This window comes from Micropterus salmoides, unplaced genomic scaffold, assembly GCF_014851395.1.
Source record: "Micropterus salmoides isolate LMB-PRFRI ecotype aquatic unplaced genomic scaffold, ASM1485139v1 Ms_hic_scaffold_22, whole genome shotgun sequence".
Taxonomy (NCBI): domain Eukaryota; kingdom Metazoa; phylum Chordata; class Actinopteri; order Centrarchiformes; family Centrarchidae; genus Micropterus; species Micropterus salmoides.
This window is the reverse complement of record NW_024041373.1, coordinates 7,238,180-7,256,866: the sequence shown is the minus strand read 5'-3', so window position 1 is coordinate 7,256,866 and position 18,687 is coordinate 7,238,180. Positions and strand designations below refer to the sequence as shown.

Here is an 18,687-nt window from a genome sequence, read left to right as displayed (position 1 = left end):
CAAGCATCGCAGTGTTGACTTTAGTGTCAGTGTTTCATCATTAAAATTTTTTCTATCTATCTTGCTCTAGATCATTAGATAGATGAGGAAGACACTTTTTAACCCCTTGTCATCCAACTTTTTTTCTTAAGTAGTGTGTTTGTAATGGCAAACCCCTGCATTTTAGCATCTCTTAGGTAAATATTTTAGGATTTTGTTCTAACCAATCCCACTTCCAGCAGCAGCAGCAGCAGCAGTGTTCCCAGCTAAAAAAATCTGAATAACTGGCGGCATGCTACCCTCCCAGCATCAAACTTAGCAACTAGCTAGTGAGCTAAGTTGAGCATTTAGCATCTGAAGAGCCATATATCTTTCTCAGGTGTTGGTGGAGAGCAAATATTAAACTTACATTTGTCAAGTTGTAATACCTTCATGCTGATTTTCCCATATTAGTGAGCATTATCTACTAAATAACAAGTACATCAAAATTGTACTGCTTGAATAAATGCACTTGGTATTATGCACTAATTACTATCAACTGGATGTATTTAGCATTGTTCTATACACATTTCCCTAAAATTCAACCTGCCAAATTTAGATTTTGGGACGAAATAAAGTCCCAACTTCAGCTGTGACATTGTCCTTTCTGAACGAGATCGACTATGTGCGATGATTCTAAACAATTATGAATGAAGAAAGTTAGATGAGACATTGGTTCATTGCTCTTGCAGTGAATGCTGCTGGCAGTGTAAGAGCCATTTGTCTTAGTGATGGTGGAATTTCATCGGTCTCTGTTTGGAAGGGGGCCAGCACCATCGTATACAGCTGAGTGACTGGGGGGGGTAAATAGTCAAACAATTAGTCACGTCTGCCCTGTGACACCTGTTAACCCTCAGAACTCCATGCTAATGAGAGCAGTGTAATAAATTCTGTCTAGCTGACAGAGGCAAGTTGTGCTCATTAAAGTGAAGAAATAAACAGAGGCCTTGGTAATTAGATGTAGAATCAAGGCCTGTAATGATATTATTTTCTCCTTTGCCTAAATCAACAAATCATTCCTATTTGGTCTACTGAAGCAGATGCATTATTGCAGATAATTACAGAAAAGTGACATTTAAACCTTTTCTGTCACATTGTTGACCGCTGTAGCAGTGAAATCAAAACAAAACGAGGCAATGAGTCATGATTCAATTAGCTCTTTGGAAACAAAAAACTAAAGGCATAGATGAGTTAAGCAGATTCATTCTATTTTCAGTTTGCGTTCCCTAACCCCTGCATCTGCAATTCTTCTCCCTGCATCCATGTTTCTAATCGTCAATGGCTTTCCTATACAGCATCTCTCTTTGTGCAAAGGCCGTGTATGTGCTTGTGGGATCTCAGGGTAAATGCCCACAAAGGCTCTCATTTTAGGCAGTAAGCTAATTAAAGTAGTGGAGCAGATGGTAAGGGCTTGGTCTGGACATAATGAGACGGTGAGTGGCGAGACGAACCGGACATGGCAGGACAGCTGTGAGGGGTTTGTGAGGTGACCAGAATTCAGGCATTTCCCAGGAGAGAGGCTTTGCTCCAGTCAAGAACTGCATGAAAACTTCCTCCAAACATGTGTTTGCAGAACAACTTTAACTGGAAGTGAATAATACCATGCCAGCAGGGTGTTTTTATCTTTTTTTCCCCCATCCTCAATCATTCGATCTTGGCAGGTGGTTTTTGGTAAACACCAAATCCTCAGCACCTGTTGCCAGAGGCTTTTCCTGTCTGCCAACTCTCACCAACCCTGCTCTAACTGACACACTGTCGGGCAAATATATGTATAAAAAAAATGACAGCTGCAAATGTGAAATAAACAACTGTGGCATTACCAAAGTGGGTGTTTTTTCCTGGATGGAAGTTGAGTGGCACACAACAACAAGCTCAAGAAAGCAGAAATTCCTAGAGGTGCCGAAATACTTTGGATAGCTCACCTCAAGAGAGATGTTCCACACTCCTATTGTGCCTCGTGTGAGGAAAAGGTCAAAACCAGCGGAAGCCGACGTTCCCAGGCGTGATGAGGTGAAGTTTGAGGATGTCAGACTGTACCTGGTGGAGAGGAAAATGGGCCGCAGCAGGAGAAGCTTTCTGACCCAGCTGGCCAGGTCAAAGGGCTTTATTGTGGAAGACATCCTCAGGTTGGAAAAAGCTTGTCATTTTGTTGTTCACTGACTGAGCAGGGCTCTGCGCCTAAAAGCTTTTTCTACATATATGACGCACAAGAGAACACGCTAATGTAGAGCTTAGAGTGATGCAGGAGGAGTATTTTTTTAGTTTTTCCAGTTTTTTTGCATCCTAAGCACCTTGTGGTTGGCTTTCAAGGCCTTTGTTGTACGTCTGGTGAAATGGAAGGTCATGATACTAATTACAGGGCTGTTGCAGCTTGGTTGTACTGTCTAGCAACCAGGCCAATAAAGGAAAAGTGAAGAATTATTAAAGAAAAGACAGACCAAGCTGTTAAGCTGAAAAGAAAGGTCAGGACAGTATGGAAAAAGAGCAATTCTCCAGTGAGCTATTCAGTTTTAAAACATATACCTTTTTTCTGAAGTTAAATTCCAATTAGCTAATTAGAGAACCATTATTGTCTCATGAATACATAATTAGGAAGGGTCACTGCATCAATCCCTTCTCTGCTACACCTTAGTGGATATTCCCCCTGAGCCATAACTCACAGCTCCTACATGAATACATTTAGGAAGGGGAAGAAATTGGCTAACCCAGCTTCATCTTGCTGGCAGTGAGAGCACTAAGAAAGGTAACATTGCAAACAAAAAACTTTTTTAATGAGTTTGGCAAAAGTTTTTTGTCAAGTCGCACTTAAGGAGAGCTGTGAGCTTGTGAGCTTGTTCCTTGCGACGATGAATCATCTATTGTGCGGTAATTATGGGAGCAGCATGCCTTCTTAATTTTTTTCCTGTCTCTAATTGAAAGTATCTTTTAAATCCCAAACTGTGAACACAGCAGTCCTCTGCTTGACACCCACAACGCTTCAGAGTCAGATACCTTTGAGGCTAGTGACACTGTTGATGCAATGTTGTGTTTGTGCGTGTGTGTGTGTGTGTTTCTCTCTTCTTCTGTCTTGGCAAGAATCATTTTGACTTCACAGTAAGGGCAGTTTTTTCTGAATTTAAGCTCCCTTAAGGTTAAAAAAATGGTTGCAGTTAACATGTGATTTAGGTCAATCAAGGGTCCTCTCGGGTGTAGTATAACAAACGCGCGCGTGTGTGTGTGAGAGTGTTTAAATGCACATCTAAGTGTGGATGCCAGCCGTGCGCCAGCTTGGCCATGGCAGCATTCCCAGAAACACAGCTTGAGCGCTCCTACGGTTACACTTGGCTTGATACAATTGTTTGAAACCAACGACAGGAAGTAGAGCGTGCCTGCCTCAAACTGACATTAATTCAGCAAGCCGACAAAACTGATATCAGCTGCAGTTAGATAGCAACGCCTCCCGTATCTAGTCTTCCACAAGTTATAGACACACTGCCTTGAGCATATGGTCAGATACACTGTGTACATTCCTTTGCACGTGGCTCGAACACACACACACACACACACACACACGCACACACACAAACACACACACACTCACACACACAAACGCATGACACACACATCCCCTTGCCCTAATTTCAAGTCTGATGCACATGAACATGGATCCAGATATCGACATGTCTGTGCTGGCTGATTGATGAGCTGCAATAAATGCTCCTTCACAAATGACCGCAGAGAAGTTAGTTTAAAGTTGGATGTTGGACAGACATTCCCTCCCTAGGGGCCACCTCTTTCACACTGTTTTGGCAGCAGGAGGACGGTTTGTTCACTTCTCAGCCCTTGTTCTTAATCGCTGGGGGCTGACTAAGGGGCCGTCAATAAATTACTGTTGTAATGACACAATACATTCAGGCAGAATTGCTCATTTTAGTGAACAATATGAATTAAATTATTATGGTAAGCTGGTCTCATGTAGCACACTTATTTTGATAACTAATGTGCAATTCATATTGTGTAATATGTCATTTTATTTTACATAAATGTATAAATTTTTTCACTGGCTTCCATGTAATGTGACTAATGACTCCAAACCAATACCAAAAACACAGGCCACAGAGGACACATATATCTCTTCATATTGGTTTTTAGAGCTTCTTCTATTTTCTAACAGGATTTTTTTATGTGACATCTTGGTTGATTAGGCATGGGAGCAGCTCTTCATGAGTGAGTTCATTACTAATTTAATGTAAATTAATTTGGATGTTTATTTATTATGATTAATTTACTACTTACCCTGATCACGCATGTCTCAGTGAAAGATGTTTCATCGGAGCATCTGTAAAAGGCTAACAGATGAAACCTTGCAATGGTGTAAAAATCTGTTATGGACATCCTCCGTCTTTGATCTGCCTGTTGGTTTTCACTGGAAGGAAGAGGAGGGTAGCTGCTGACTTGGGTGGGGGCAGGCAGTTGTCCATATCAAAGCCCATTGACTTTAGCCTGCCCTTGTGTCTGGGCTCAGAGTCCCACTGATTCTGGGAAGTACAGTCTGGTGCTAGGCTTGCATTGTTGCTCATTTGCATGTCAATCTGCCATTTTACATGGTGTGCTGCTACGCATAAGAAAAATATCCACATTCAGGGGCTGGATTATAACAAAGTAAACACAGCACGAGGAGTGTTTTTTTTCTATGATCTTCAATCTTGTTCCAACATAGAAACCCAACCCCTTGTGATTTTAAAGGGAAATCTCTATTACTTTGGTTAGACAGCTGTTCACGGCAAGTGAATTTAAGCTTTTGGAGATAATTGCTGTGTCCCTTAGATACCTCAAATGTGTCTATGTCCCTGTCTTCGTGCTGGCACAAATGGTTTTTTTCAAACATGTACCATCGGTGGCCGGACTGGTATGTCGAGCAGATAGAGGATTAGTTACGCCAGTGATTTGACCAATTAGGCCTCAGCCTGAGCTCTGCTGGGACATCTCTTAAGGAGTCTTTCCAGGAGTCTTCCTGGCTTTACCAAAGCCAGGAAGTGGAAGAGGAGGAGTGCGCTAAGCGTAATTATGCACGGCTGGGCACCCTGATTTGGTACGGTAGTTAGAGGGGAGGAAGGCGTGATAAAAAGTCTGTTGAGAAGGTCTCGGTGGAGCTGTAGGAGGCACTGGTTGACTGAGTTCAGCTATCAAATAGTGGAGGGAGGCACTGGGTCTGTGCTGTATGTTGTTCACCCAGTGTTAATCCCCAAACAGACCATGATGCTGAGATCTGAGCTGCATTTCAAAAGCTTCACTTGAACCTGCACACTCTCTAAAGGCAGCTGAGACCCAGACAGAAAAGTTCTTGTTGTTAAATCAGGCAGTGAAGGAAATCTTTCAATCAAACAATTCAAAATATCCTGGGAATCCTATAAAAAGCCATAAACACAGTTTCAAGGCTTTTGTCTGCTTATTTTTTGCATTAAGAGATGTATAAATTACTTACAGTCCCCAAACATATTTTTCTCAATCAACAGTTTTGTTTCTTTCACATGAGAAATATATGTTTTTGTGTTTTTGTTTATGTTCTTCTCAGTGGTTTGGAGTTGGTGGGCCTCAGAAAGAAGTTGTATTAGGCGCTTCTGTCCACCAATCAGGAGTTAGCAACATTTAAATCAAAATCTAATAGCAGTTGAGGGGCTGTGTTGCAGGACTACTGTCAAATCTGAACAAACCACACCTGCACTGTAATTGAAGCAATCTGGCTGAGTTTTGAGTGATAAACTCCTCATAAATAATTCAAAAAGTTGTTTTTAAAACATTAATGTTAATTGATCCTTACTCGTCAAGAATATTTTATGTTATAGAGAAAATTGAAACCAAGTTCCAGGCTTTAAAGCAACTCAATATTTAATATCAACAATGGATCACGTGACTACTTGAATGTGAAAGGGGTCACTCATAGTGTTGAACCCACGATAATTATCACCTGACTCAGCAGTTCCCCTTAGTTTCACCTTAGTGTCTTTTAGCTTGTTGTTTTGGTTTTCTGGCCCACAACTGTTAAGCAGCGATGATAACCCTTCACAGCATCACACTGCAGAATGACCTATTGTGAACACAGTGGAGCATTTAGCAGCTAAAGAGGCACACAATTCTCTTGGAACTAGGGGGAGACCAAAACAGAGCTAAAAGGAGGGTGAATGTTGGACTTACATTCGTCAGGTGTCCAGAAACACGGCTCCAAATGAATGATGATGTTTCTCCATAACTGCTGGATGTGTAAATAAGTAAGTGTTAGCAAAACAAGGTCGCCATATCAACTTTTTTATGTTGCACTGAATATTTTTAAGTTTAGATTTCTGTGTTTTTAAATTGAGAGCTATACAGAAGCTTGAAACTTCAATGGTTAGTTAGACTAACGCTCACCACTATCCTTGAGCTTTGACAGAATGAAATAGAACTGTAGACTGAGCTATCGTCCCTCTGACTGTTTCTTTCTTCTCCCTGCACAGCGACGAGGTCACTCACGTGGTGTCAGAGGACAGCCAGGTTTCATCCCTCTGGAAGTGGCTAAAGGAGTGTGCCCCGAAGAATCTACCCAACATGCTTGTGTTGGATATCAGCTGGTTCACCGACAGCATGAGAGAGGGGAGACCTGTTGCTGTGGAAACCAGACACTGCATTCAGGTAACCAGAGAGAAATATCTAGATTGATATGGTGTAAGCACTAGATGGCACTACGAACCAAATAGGACGCTTCATATTAAATATGTTGCCACAAAGTAGGCATGCTCGTGTAGAATTTGAGGATACACAATAATGGAATACTCTTTCATGCAGGAAATGCATATTGTGAAGGTATTTCTTCTACACCTAGGTATAGTGAGCTTCTTTCTCCCCCTGCAAATCTATAATGTCAATGTGAAAGTGAGCTCTTAAGAAGAGGACACATCTAACTTCCCTCTCTCTCTGCTCATATTACCGCACTTCATCTTGCTGATAGCAACAGAAACATCCCCCATGTTGTGTGGGAGTGTCAAATAAACCCATCAGCTGGACGCCAGAGCAACCCACTAACTGAAACACACACACACACACAGAGGCACACTCATCTTTCCTGTGTGGATGACACTATGAGGGCTTGGCAGCATATGGATCCAAAATAAAGAAATATGTTGTCTCCTGTTGCTCCCACAGTGGAGAGGAGAAAACATTCCCGAAGTCACATTTGCCAAGCTCTCTCTATGTTTTTCACCTAACAGCCTGTGACGGCGTTAACAGCCACAATGACATTTGCCACGTTTATGTGAAATATCAGCGAAAACTGCTTTGTCTTGTTCTAGCATTGTTTCCACCTGGCCACGTGAGTGTGGCACATCAGCGGCGCGCTTCTAGTCGGGTGCATCATTAAGTGACGAGGCTAATGATGCCATGCTGACATTTATTGACCCATCTCCCCAGGTAACCACAAGCCCACTTCTCGTTGTGTGTGATGCAATTCCTCTCTGAAGCCAACGAGGTAAAGCGCTGTGGCATTTATGTGCGTGGCGCTTCCAGCTGATTGTTTTTGTGAGTCATAAATCCATTTAAGGAGCTACCATGTAGGGATAAAATATTTCCCAAACAGGCTACTCCTTGTGCACATTTGCCTGTGGCTCTTCTTGATAGTCTGAAAATGCAATGTGTTGTACGATCATGAATATTCTATAGCAAGTCAGGGAGGAATTTTAGGCATTAAACCCATTGTAATGTAATATGTGAATTTGCAATGTAACAGTACTTCCTGGCTTGCAGAGCGGCTGTTTAACCTGTTTAATTGGAGAGGTGGTAAGATGTACGAATACGTTGCCTGTAAGGAACAAAAAAAACGGAAATGATTGCCAGGGATTCAGAGTTTGCATCTGGCTTGTGAACATGTGTCTGCCTGCCCTCTTCTGTTGGGAGACAGGTGGGCTGGGTGCCTGAGGAGGATGTTTGTAGGTTAGTTTGTACTGTAGGTGTGTGGGTGCAAGGGCAGGCAGCCTCCCTTAAGAGGTTGAACCTCAATGACCTTTGCCCTGTTCAGCGACCCGAGTGGGTTCCATTAACCCACCTGAGTGCACTTCCATGCCTGCGTGGCAGGCATTATTATGGAGGCAGGAACAGGCCTGGAGTGTTTCTACGGTTTAGAGGACGGCGCAGGAGTGGGCGAGGTCGTGCAACGCTTACTGTACCTTTTCATCTCAGCAGATGGTATGTGGAGAAATGAAGCTGCGGCGTGTAGACTGTAGACATTAGCTTAGTTACATCTATGCCATACAGCAAAGGTGGAGAGGATACTGGAGAGAAGGCCATGAGGGGATGCGCTGCCTCTGAGATCAGTCTGAAAGCTTTAACTTCCACAGAGTTATAGGCCTGTATAATAACCGAGCCCAGATGGGGAAAACCAACCTCTGCATGCTGATGCACAGACGTTCGTCTCCATGGACCCCCAGTCCCATATTGGATTAAACAAACTGCAGCTGAGGTGGAAAAGTGTTGGAGAACCCCCTGTTGTATTTAGAAGGAGCGCAGTTAGGGAGTTTCTAAGACAGTTTTACTTTTGATTGGCAGAAAAATTGTGCCGTGAAATATATTCAAAGTTATTCATTTTTTTTTTTTTGAGAACAGGAAAGGCTCCTGGCAGAGAATAAATGATGAACATTTTTTGAATCCCTTACTGATTGATTCAGCCCAGCAGTGTGAGAGGTACTAGCTCTTTTCATTATCTTTTGGAGACACCGCTGTTCCTTTTGCAGCATCGGTGGTGACAATCGCTCCATCTTCCTCTTTCTCCTGTTCCTTCCCTCTCTGTATCGTTCTCCCACCCAATTCATGGGTAATTTTATGGACACAATGTTCCCTTTTGTGATGTCTAATTGTCTGCAAGAATATTAATATTACATTGGTAATCCTTTTGACACATATATTACAAATGGGGAACCATTTCTTCATAGAATGAAAAGGCAATTTACAGGAGGCAAATTGGATGATTGCAAGCAGATTTGTAATGCCACGGGTTAGGTAGCGTAATGGATTTGGATGCCACCAGACTGTGAGATGAGTGTCATTAGCCTGTTGCCCTGGAGACACACAGTCATAAAAATAACTTCTCCAAGGCAAATGGCTACATTTTTATGTAATTCAATTTGAACTCTTGGCTCTGTGCTACTCAGGAATAGCCTTACACACATTTACGCATTTAGCCTGTCAACAATTTGCAAGAGCTCAGAAATTAAGGCAATATATGACTGTATATGTATGTATGTTCATAAGTCTTTGTCTATTTTTGTACACAGGATACCTTGCCCACATTGCCAGAAGATTCTCCACCCACTCCTGTGGCCAGCGTTTCTCCATACGCCTGCCAGAGACGGACAACCACAGAAAACAACAACAAGATTTTCACAGTAAGAAACTGTTATCTAACCACACTCTGGACACAAGTGCACTTTTACATGTTCGCCCACCAGAGGCTGTCGCTTTCACTTTGCAATGTAAAAAGCCCCTTAATCTGTTTTGCTCTAATTGGATGGCTGGCTTGCTTCAGTCACCAGTGCTCTGACACAACTCTCCACCAAAATACATTAACCTGCAAATGAGTAGCATCTGCGGCAGCGGCACGTTGGAGGTGCTGCAGCTGACATGCGCACGATCCCTGGCACGATGGCTGGCATGGACACGCCCTGAGGCGGCACGCGCTACGCCAAGATGGGCGACGGACGTGACACTCCTCACAAGCAATGATGGATCTGTCCCTCTGCCATCTGGAGGGCAGTGTGGGAGGGTGCGGTGGGCGGCTGAGGAAGGGACACTCAGGTTCTCACACAGAATGGGGAAGTGGGTCATCGGCTGATTGGCTTAGATGTTGATGAGTGTTGAAGAAAAGGGAAATTATGTTGAAAATGGTGATGTAGCTGCAGGTGCAGGGTGAGAAAATAGGAACAAGGAAGTGTCTACATGCAGTCAATGTATTAACCAAGCACACAATAAACCACTGCAAAAAAGTATTGTGAGTACTACTGCAAAGATTAGCTGATCATTGTAAACAGAATATCTTTGGCTTTTGGAGTGAAGAAAACTCAAGCAATTTGAAGATGCTCTTTTGGGCTCTGGGAAATTATGATGGACATTTTTCATTTGTTCTGACATTTTGTAGACTAAGAAATTAATCTAGATAATAATTCATCATTAAAGAACTGGCAGATTAATTCATAATAAAAAGTAATTACTGCATTACTGCACTGCAGTGAACTAAAGGAAATTCCACTTGCTAAAAGAATACATACAAAAACACATCAGCATTGGTGTACTCCTTGCATTTCATTCATTTCAATTTTGCTTTTTGTGATCATTCACGGAAGCACTTTTTTGATGCCATATTTAACACAGTATATGAAATCGAAGGTCTGAAATGTGCAATATCCCTGTGAAGTGACTGGCAAACTTATGTGTGAGTTTGTGTGGGAGTGTGGAGGCCCGCTGATGAGTTTTTGTAAGACCTATTAAGCATAGCTTACCGAGGGCCTGTGAGGCATCTGTTTCATAATGACTTTTTACCTCCCAGTGATGGTAAATGTACATAATAGATACACACACGTGTACCGAAATTAACCCACGTGTGCATGCATGTGTTGTCCACATGGACAGAGAAGTACAGATGTGCACACCCACACGCATCTCACCTGGGGAGGGCTGCTGTTCAATTTCTTATCCCTTGTTTCTTTCCGCAGCATTAACTCCATAATTAGCAATCCCACTCAATTTCCCCCATCCCCGTGATTAACTCATTATCCCCACATAAAGCCACATCAAAGAAGACTTTCTGATTAGAGAGAAAGGTTGTTCTAGATGTGGTCTTGAGAAAGCCACAGGTAAAACTCTCCACCGAGGAAGATAAATGCTGTTACTGGCAAACCAAGTCTCGGCACAAGAGCAAATCAGGAGACATATCATATGATCTACTGTATTGTTGCAGTGCTGATGAGGGGCAAGCTATTGATCCACGATAGTAAAACTATCCTTGATCTTTCCTGCTGTCTGCGTGATTGCAAGGCACAATAATGATGTAATCTCTGTGAATACATGTCTAATGAACAAGCTTTTGAGGTGACTGAGGTACTTTAAAATGTGTAATCAGTGTGAGTGTATGTGTCTGTCTTTATGTTTGTATTTATGCATGTGGGTATGTACGTCTTTGTGTTGGTATGCAGCTTGGTATGTGCTTGTATGTTTTTGTGATGTAGTGGCAAATTCAAAAGTTGATAATCATTTCCTCTATTTTGGTAATCTTTGTAAGGCACATGATAACTGATATGATAAAAAAGTTATTCTTTCAAATACATTTTTTTTTGACAAATTTGCCGATTATGAGAATTTTGAGAATAAGGAGTTTTGTTATGATTCTGATATATCACTGTAGGAGAATTAGAATTGCAGATATACTGCAATTATACTGGCATTAGTTGGTTGATGTCCTTGCCGTCAAGTCATGTACGTCACAGTGTTGGAATGTGGCCAAATATGGATTTCAGCAGCCCCTTTATTAACGCAGTCAATAAAGTTCATTAGAAAATTAGACGTCAGTTGACAGCATTGTAGTGATGAGCGGTGGTGGAGAAACATGTCACCCAGTGGTGATAGACACTGGTGAGAATAATTAAAAACCACAAAAACCACATTGTTAAATACCTGGATGTGGCTACATTTTTATCTGGCTCCTTTCAGGCTGCTCACCTGGCTCAAACACACAGTAGTATAGTCCAGTTTATGGCCAAGTAATGTTTATTACATGCACTGCTGTGTGCCATGGCTAGCCAGTGCCACTGTCACCTAGCAACCACGACCATATGAGTTTGTCCTTAAGTGACATCCCGAGGTTTTATTTTCATTATTTATTTGGCTATCTTTATATTATTTGCAAAAAAGAAAGCCCCTGCAAAGCCAACATTTGCACTTGACTCATACAATTCAGACTGCTGCTGAATGTTTTTTTTTACAATTATTTGACATTTTTGCAACTTCAAAAGCTTTGCACAATTCATAGCGTGTATACTAACAAAAACTGAAAACTGAAAATTACATGCTTTTAGGTAAAGATTTCTGTGACTTCAAAGCTTCTACTAATAGAAGACTTTTCCCCAGAGGTAGGGTTATATGTTACTAATGCACACTTCAGAGTGAAAACAACTCTGCAGAACTTCCACAACAAGGGACCTTAAACTATCTGGGACAAGCAAGAAGGATTATGATTTTTCCCATAGTAAGAGATGTACATCATGCAGGTGCAAAAAAGGTTTAACATTTAACATTTAACCCACTTGGTTCCATACGTAGGAAGCATGGTATATTATTCCACTGTTGACCCCCTTGTCAATCTGGGTTCAGAGATGTCAGTACATCAAGCTAACAATCACTAACCTAGGGGTTAAAATCGACTCTGACCTTAAGCTCGACAGACAGACCCACCTGTTTTCTCAGGTCAGCCGAGGTTGCCCAAAACAAAGTGCAAGCTCAAAGGGGACTGAGCTTTTGCTGTAGCAGCAACGATCTACCTCTGCACATTAGACATGCATCTTCATTGTTGGTTTTTAAGTCTCTTCTTAAAACCCACCTCTTTTCCTTGGCCTTTGATAACTGAAATTGACATTTCTTGTTTTGATCGTACTGATTTTATTGTTTTATTGTATGGGTGTTACTTGTATTTCATACATCGTGCAAGCTTTGTATTTAGTGTCTTTGATGTTTTCATTTATTTATTGTTTTTCTGTACAGCATTTTGTGTCCACTTTGGATGTTTAAAGTGCTCTATAAATAAATTTTGATTGATTGATTGATACCCAGTGCTAACAAAGGAGCTCAAAATACAATAATTGTACAACAGAGAGGGGGCCGAACGGTGAAAACATTTTTAGAGGCGTGGATCAATATAATGGAACTAAATGAAAAAAAACAAAAAAACAAGCTGCAACAGAACTGTCAAACATATGAATTGTTTTTTGTTAAGATTATTTTTTCTAAAAGGTTTCAGTTCCTAATAACAAGTGCTGTAGTATTGTAAAACTTCAATTAATAGCCCAGGCATTTATTTGCTTCAATCACTGAACTCACCCTGCCTATATTTGGGACAGGCTAAATGGGACAATCCTTTAATTCCTTTTACACAAAACCCTTGCTCAGAGGGGAAATAGGCCCAAATCAAATTGTTTATTTCAACCAGTATGAATATTACTAAAAATCAAGCTATCAGATAACGTATCATTTACGAATCACTGATTTGATGATGATTTGACAGCCCATCTAGGCCAGCCTCAAGAACTCATTGTTTCCATAAAATTAACTAAACAATTGAATTTTGGGGAATCTAACAGATGTACGATGGGTAGCATGTCCATAGACAGTTTAAACAGTTATATTTATTTATACATTAAATGAACTTATAAAATCAGACCAGGCTTCTAATTGAGACCTGCTTTTATTTGTCAAAACGTGTAGCACAACACCAGTGAAGCCGGGGCTCAGTTTCTTCAGCAAGTGCTCCTCTTCCGCCACCACACACACACACGCTACGCCTACACATGTGCACTGACGACCCAGGGTTAGGGTTACAGTTTTGGATTTATTTACACACTTTTAAAAACATTTATTGAAAGTTTTTTTCTTTTTAGATGTTTATTTACAGCATTAAATGTTGAAATGTATATTGTAATAGGCTGTTTTAATTGTTTTAATTGTAACTTATTGGGAGAAAATCAGACGTTGAGCACCCCCATATCACCAAAATGGCATGATCCTTGTTTCACTGTGAAGCTTCGACTGTGAGATTGACAGTCGAATCAGGCTCCGCCCATCGAAGCCTCGAATCTTCGACTATTGGGGATCAGCCCTAGTAAAGACATACAATAATTTACACTTAGGCATATTTTAAAACTTTGGACAGAGCCAGGCTAGCTGTTTCCCCCTCTTTTCAGTGTTTATGCTAAGCCAAGCTAAGCTAATCACCATCTTACTCCAGCTTCATTCGCATGGTCAAACATGTGATAATTAGAGAGTTTTGTTACCTAATTATCTACATGCATATATGAGTATTTCCAAAAAACTATTCCTTGAACATCTGCAATCAATGCCACTGATGACGAGGCACAATCCTAGCACAGTGCGACTGTTCAACATCTGGATGTACAGTATCTGTATTTAAATAAACAAGCAATATTTGAAATGGAAGTCTTACCCAGTAGTCTTACCAAAGTACAAACAATTTTCACCACTACCAAAAACAAGTTTATTTGACCAAACAAACCAATTTGGTTTACAATGACACAATGTAGTGAGGCAAACATCTAGGGACTTTAAATGATGTGTATGTTTATTCATGTGAATGTGACTGTATGTTGGTGTTTGTTGTTTGTGTACCCAACTGCAAGCATCCATTAGACAGACAGAGGGAGTGTCAAAGGAAACAAACCTGCGAAGATTTCAGGAAGGAGGGGAGGTGGGGAGCATCCGGATCCAAGCAGCAGCCCTGCACTATTGATTTATTCATCCCCGCTCCCTCTTTATCCCTAACCATCTCTTCCTCACACTCGTTCCATCCCGTAGCACTTCTACCTGCCCTTTTGTTATGCCCCCTAACCCATCTGCCCATTCTTACTGTGCTCTCTTCTCACTCTTGTTGTCTCTTGCTGTCTTGCGCTCGTTGTGACTGGGAAAGCCACACTGTCTTTGTGCGTGTACGTGCACTAGTCACAACTCTCTCCTTATTTTTTTTTATCTTCTTAGCCATGAGCCTTCTGCTGTCATTATTTCACCATAAGCCTGACGTACGCCGACACAAAAATTGACATTTGTGTCCTGGTTGATTGACGCGCAGCATCGGGTGTCTATTCTCTCTCTCTCTCTTCACACATATACACACGCGCAAGCCAACACAGACAGACACACACAGTTTGATGACTAATATGGGAGGAAAGAGGTGTGTGAGACAAGGAGGTACAGAGAGAAAGGGCTCAACATCTTGAATTTGTTTCTCTTTAGCACAAGCCCCACCAACATATTGATAGGAGGAATGCCACGGATGAGGAGTTGGGTGCACCGAACCTTAAATGCATGGAGTTAACATTCACAAATTAAAGAGCTAACAAACAGAAAGCTACAGAATAAGGATCAGAAATGGGTCAAAAGTGCTTATTTAGCACTCTTTTGGAAAGATGTATAAAGATGTCATCATATTTCATATTTCAACACTTTTAACTTTCCTTTATAGGTGTTTGTAGAAAAAGAAGTTAAACAAAACTTCTTCATCTTGAGGTAAACCTTAAAATTACATGAGGGAAAATAAATCCAGAATCATGCCCACTTCTTATTCATTAGATATGGGATAGATAAAATCCATTTCCTAGTTGTTAATCGTGTTAAAACTCTTCTCAGTGGGTTCTCTGACCTCCTTTCATGGTTCCTTTTGGTGCATGCAGGGAGGCGGGCTGCTGTGCGAACATGACTTGCGGGCATGTCCGTGATATCCGGTGGTGGGGGGTAAATCGGCACGCTATATCAACGTCCCTGCGCACCAAGTCCCGCTATCAGCCTTAACTCCTCATTAATTAGATGAACGCATAAGCAGGGTGGATTTTTGAGCCCGCAGCGCTGACTCCATGCAGCTGCTAAGACAACATGACAGTTGACAGACTGGTGGCAGAGAGCGTGTGTCTGTGTGTAAGGTCTTAAAATCCAGTTTTCCTACAAGTGATGTAGTTATAATTGGGTGTTCTGCTTGAGTGTGATTTTGCAACAAGAAGCAATAATGCAATTATGTCACTCCACTAGTATCAAAAAAACATGACCTGATTTAAAGAAATACACCATCATTTTGGGAAATTCACACGTTTGCTCCAAGGAGTTCAACCTCCAATAATTATATCTTTTTGGCCACTTGGGGGCCAACAACATTGACATAGTTGATATGACGATGCTTAGCTTAGCGTAGATCAGCTAAAAGACTTAATGACTGGGGTAGATTTGCAACAACAGTGTATTGTTTGTGTGAGTGGCTCGAAATTAAGAACATAACCACGTGACAGCAATGTTTTTTTCTACTTGCATTCATGTTGTTTCTACAAGTTCTCAGGTTTTATACCTACCTTCATTTTTGATAGAGAAGGGGAATGGATGGGCGGGGATGCTTATCAGTTTGCATTATTTTGATTAGAGTGCCGGGTGGCGGTGGAACAGTGGAGAAGACACATGTCTTTGATGTGAAAGACCCGGGTTCACTTCCTACTGTGACACATCCACCAATGTGTCGCTGAGCAAGACGCTTAACCCCTAGTTGTTCCAGAGGTGTCTGACCTCTGACATATCCAGTAATTGTAAATCGCTTTGGATAAAAAGCGTCAGCTAAATGAGTTAATGTAATGTAGAGATGATATAGCTCATTTCCCTCTGAGTATCTTGTATTGGGTTTAAAGTACAAGACATTCTTATACTACTGCTTGTTGTACTATGGATGATCTATTTTTGGTAATCGATTTTACCCTGTGCTTATTAGTGAGGTGCCGGGAACCACAAACCAATTTAGCCAAAACACATCCAGAAGACTAACACACCCTGCACACTAAACACTTGCACAACACAAGCGTGCCCTCTCACCTATCCAATTACAAGCTTGCTTCTCCCATTTGTTGCAAGCTGTGAAGAGAGCCCAGCTGTATGTGTCTGTGTTTGTGTTGTATGTGTTTGCTGGGATGTAAAGAGTCATTCCCTTCCCATGTGCTGTAGTAAACGGGTCAGTGCGTCTCCTGGGTGAGCTGGACGAACGTCTACTGCTCACTGACCTGAGGCTGCATGTCTGCACAGGACTGCGGCTGGTGCAGTGACCTCAGATCGCTGCTTGGCTAGAGGACAGGAAGCGAAGGTATAAATATGTCTGTCCTGAGCTCTGGTCACACTGGGCTGCATCAAGTACAGGACCTGGATTTAGAATTCCTCAGCTTTAGCCCCTGGCTTTTAGTCTTTGTCGTTAAAGCACTGTGCACTGGTAGACTGGTTTTATCGGCCACATGGGTTTTCACTGAACTGTATTTCAGTTATTGTCTTCTCCTTAAACATAACTAATTCATGCATTACATAAAAGGGCAGCATGCTAGAGTTAGAATAATATGAAATGCTGACCCAAATGTCGAGTTATTAGAGATAAATATCTAAGCTTATTTGCTATATAAGGTCACACACTCAGTTGCCTGTTTTCTTAAAGCTTCACTAAGCAATATTTTTGTTATTAATGTTGAATCAAATAAATGCTATATGAAAAGGTCACTTGTGGTGTTAATTCCAGTGAGAAAAAAAACATTGTCTGCTTTAGCTGCATAGTGACAACAGGACATCGGTAGCGCCTGCAGTCTTTATTTATTTATTTAGATGCTTCAGTTTCAGGGTCCTGGCATTATGAATGCTCACTCACTGTCATGACTTACTGGGACGCTTGGATAGCACAGAGCTGTTGTTAATGTTAATGTTGTAATATAGAAGGTAGAAAGAAGGCAGAGGATTTTGGTCCACCACAGTAGGTTTTCTAAAAAGAAGACAAATGAAATGACGCTAGTCTTTTCTGTGAAGCTAATAAAAGAATTTGTGGGGTGGGAAAACATTTTTGTAGGAGGAGTACAGTGTAATAACACACCAAATTAAAACTACATAGTGAGGTAGACAGATCAACAATTTGGAAAAATAAATACATGCAATTATCACATTTCCCTCATTTAAAGAAGCACATAACACAAAAATGCGTAGGGGTTTTGGCAAATAGAACTCTGAGGATTTATTTTCATGCGGCGACACATTAGCATTTTGTGTTATGCGCTTCTATAAATGAGTGAAACGTGATAATTGTAATGAATCACTTTTCCATTAAAATTTAGATGTGCTACACCAATCCTTTCTAAGAAGTTAGATTAAATGTTCACAATCTGACCATTTTTTGTTAATGTCTTTTTTGAGAGTTTTTAAGCTGGTGGCTGAGTAGGAAGAACTACTTGCATTTTATTAGAACTACTACTAATGAGAACTACACCTTCTTGCTTCAATTAAAGGAGCCTGATTTTTCAGGAACGTGTTGTCTAATAAAAATAATGGTTGTTCTCATATTGTTCCAGGCACAACACCCGCCTGCAGCTCTTTATTCCCCACTCCACCAACCTGCTCCATCTCAGAGACATTCAGACAGCAATTTCATTTGAAATGTTTTGTCATAGCCTACATAGAAATATTAAGTGTTTAGCTAATGAATGGCTATACTGGTGATCTAGCTCTCCTGTGGTGACATGTTTTCTTCCACTTGGTTCTGCAACAGCTAGCTCAACACTGTGCCAGATGTTCAGCTGCATGCCAATATCAGAAAGTGTGACAGTGAAGTTTTTTCTTTTTAGTGTTTTTCTCATTTATTCTCTCTAAGTGCAATAACATCCATTGATTAAATGTTTAATGTAAAAAATATTCACTCATAACTCGATCCTGAACTATGAGGTGTAGAAACTGAAGTAGTTTTCCCCACTGGAATCTTTGGTCAGACACATATCTAAACACAGTAATTTCCACCCACACAGATTTTCAGCCATTCGAATTTGTTGCAAAACATTTTTTGGCTATGCTTGCAGCATGGAAATGTCAGTTGAGGACTACTTGGTGGTTTGCCATTAC

The 18,687-nt window shown here is 41.1% G+C and overlaps 1 protein-coding gene across 1 annotated transcript in view; it reads left to right on the top strand.

The window, feature by feature from the left end:
* Positions 1 to 1,711: 1,711 nt before the first annotated feature.
* The window catches only part of dntt (deoxynucleotidyltransferase, terminal), an 80,874-nt gene continuing 63,898 nt past the window's right edge, over positions 1,712 to 18,687 (top strand). The window contains exons 1-3 of the mRNA XM_038737051.1: positions 1,712 to 2,144; positions 6,492 to 6,666; positions 9,297 to 9,407. Of these exons, the coding sequence (XP_038592979.1) occupies positions 1,951 to 2,144; positions 6,492 to 6,666; positions 9,297 to 9,407 (480 nt within the window). The 5' untranslated portion in view covers positions 1,712 to 1,950. The remainder of the gene's footprint in view (positions 2,145 to 6,491; positions 6,667 to 9,296; positions 9,408 to 18,687) is intronic.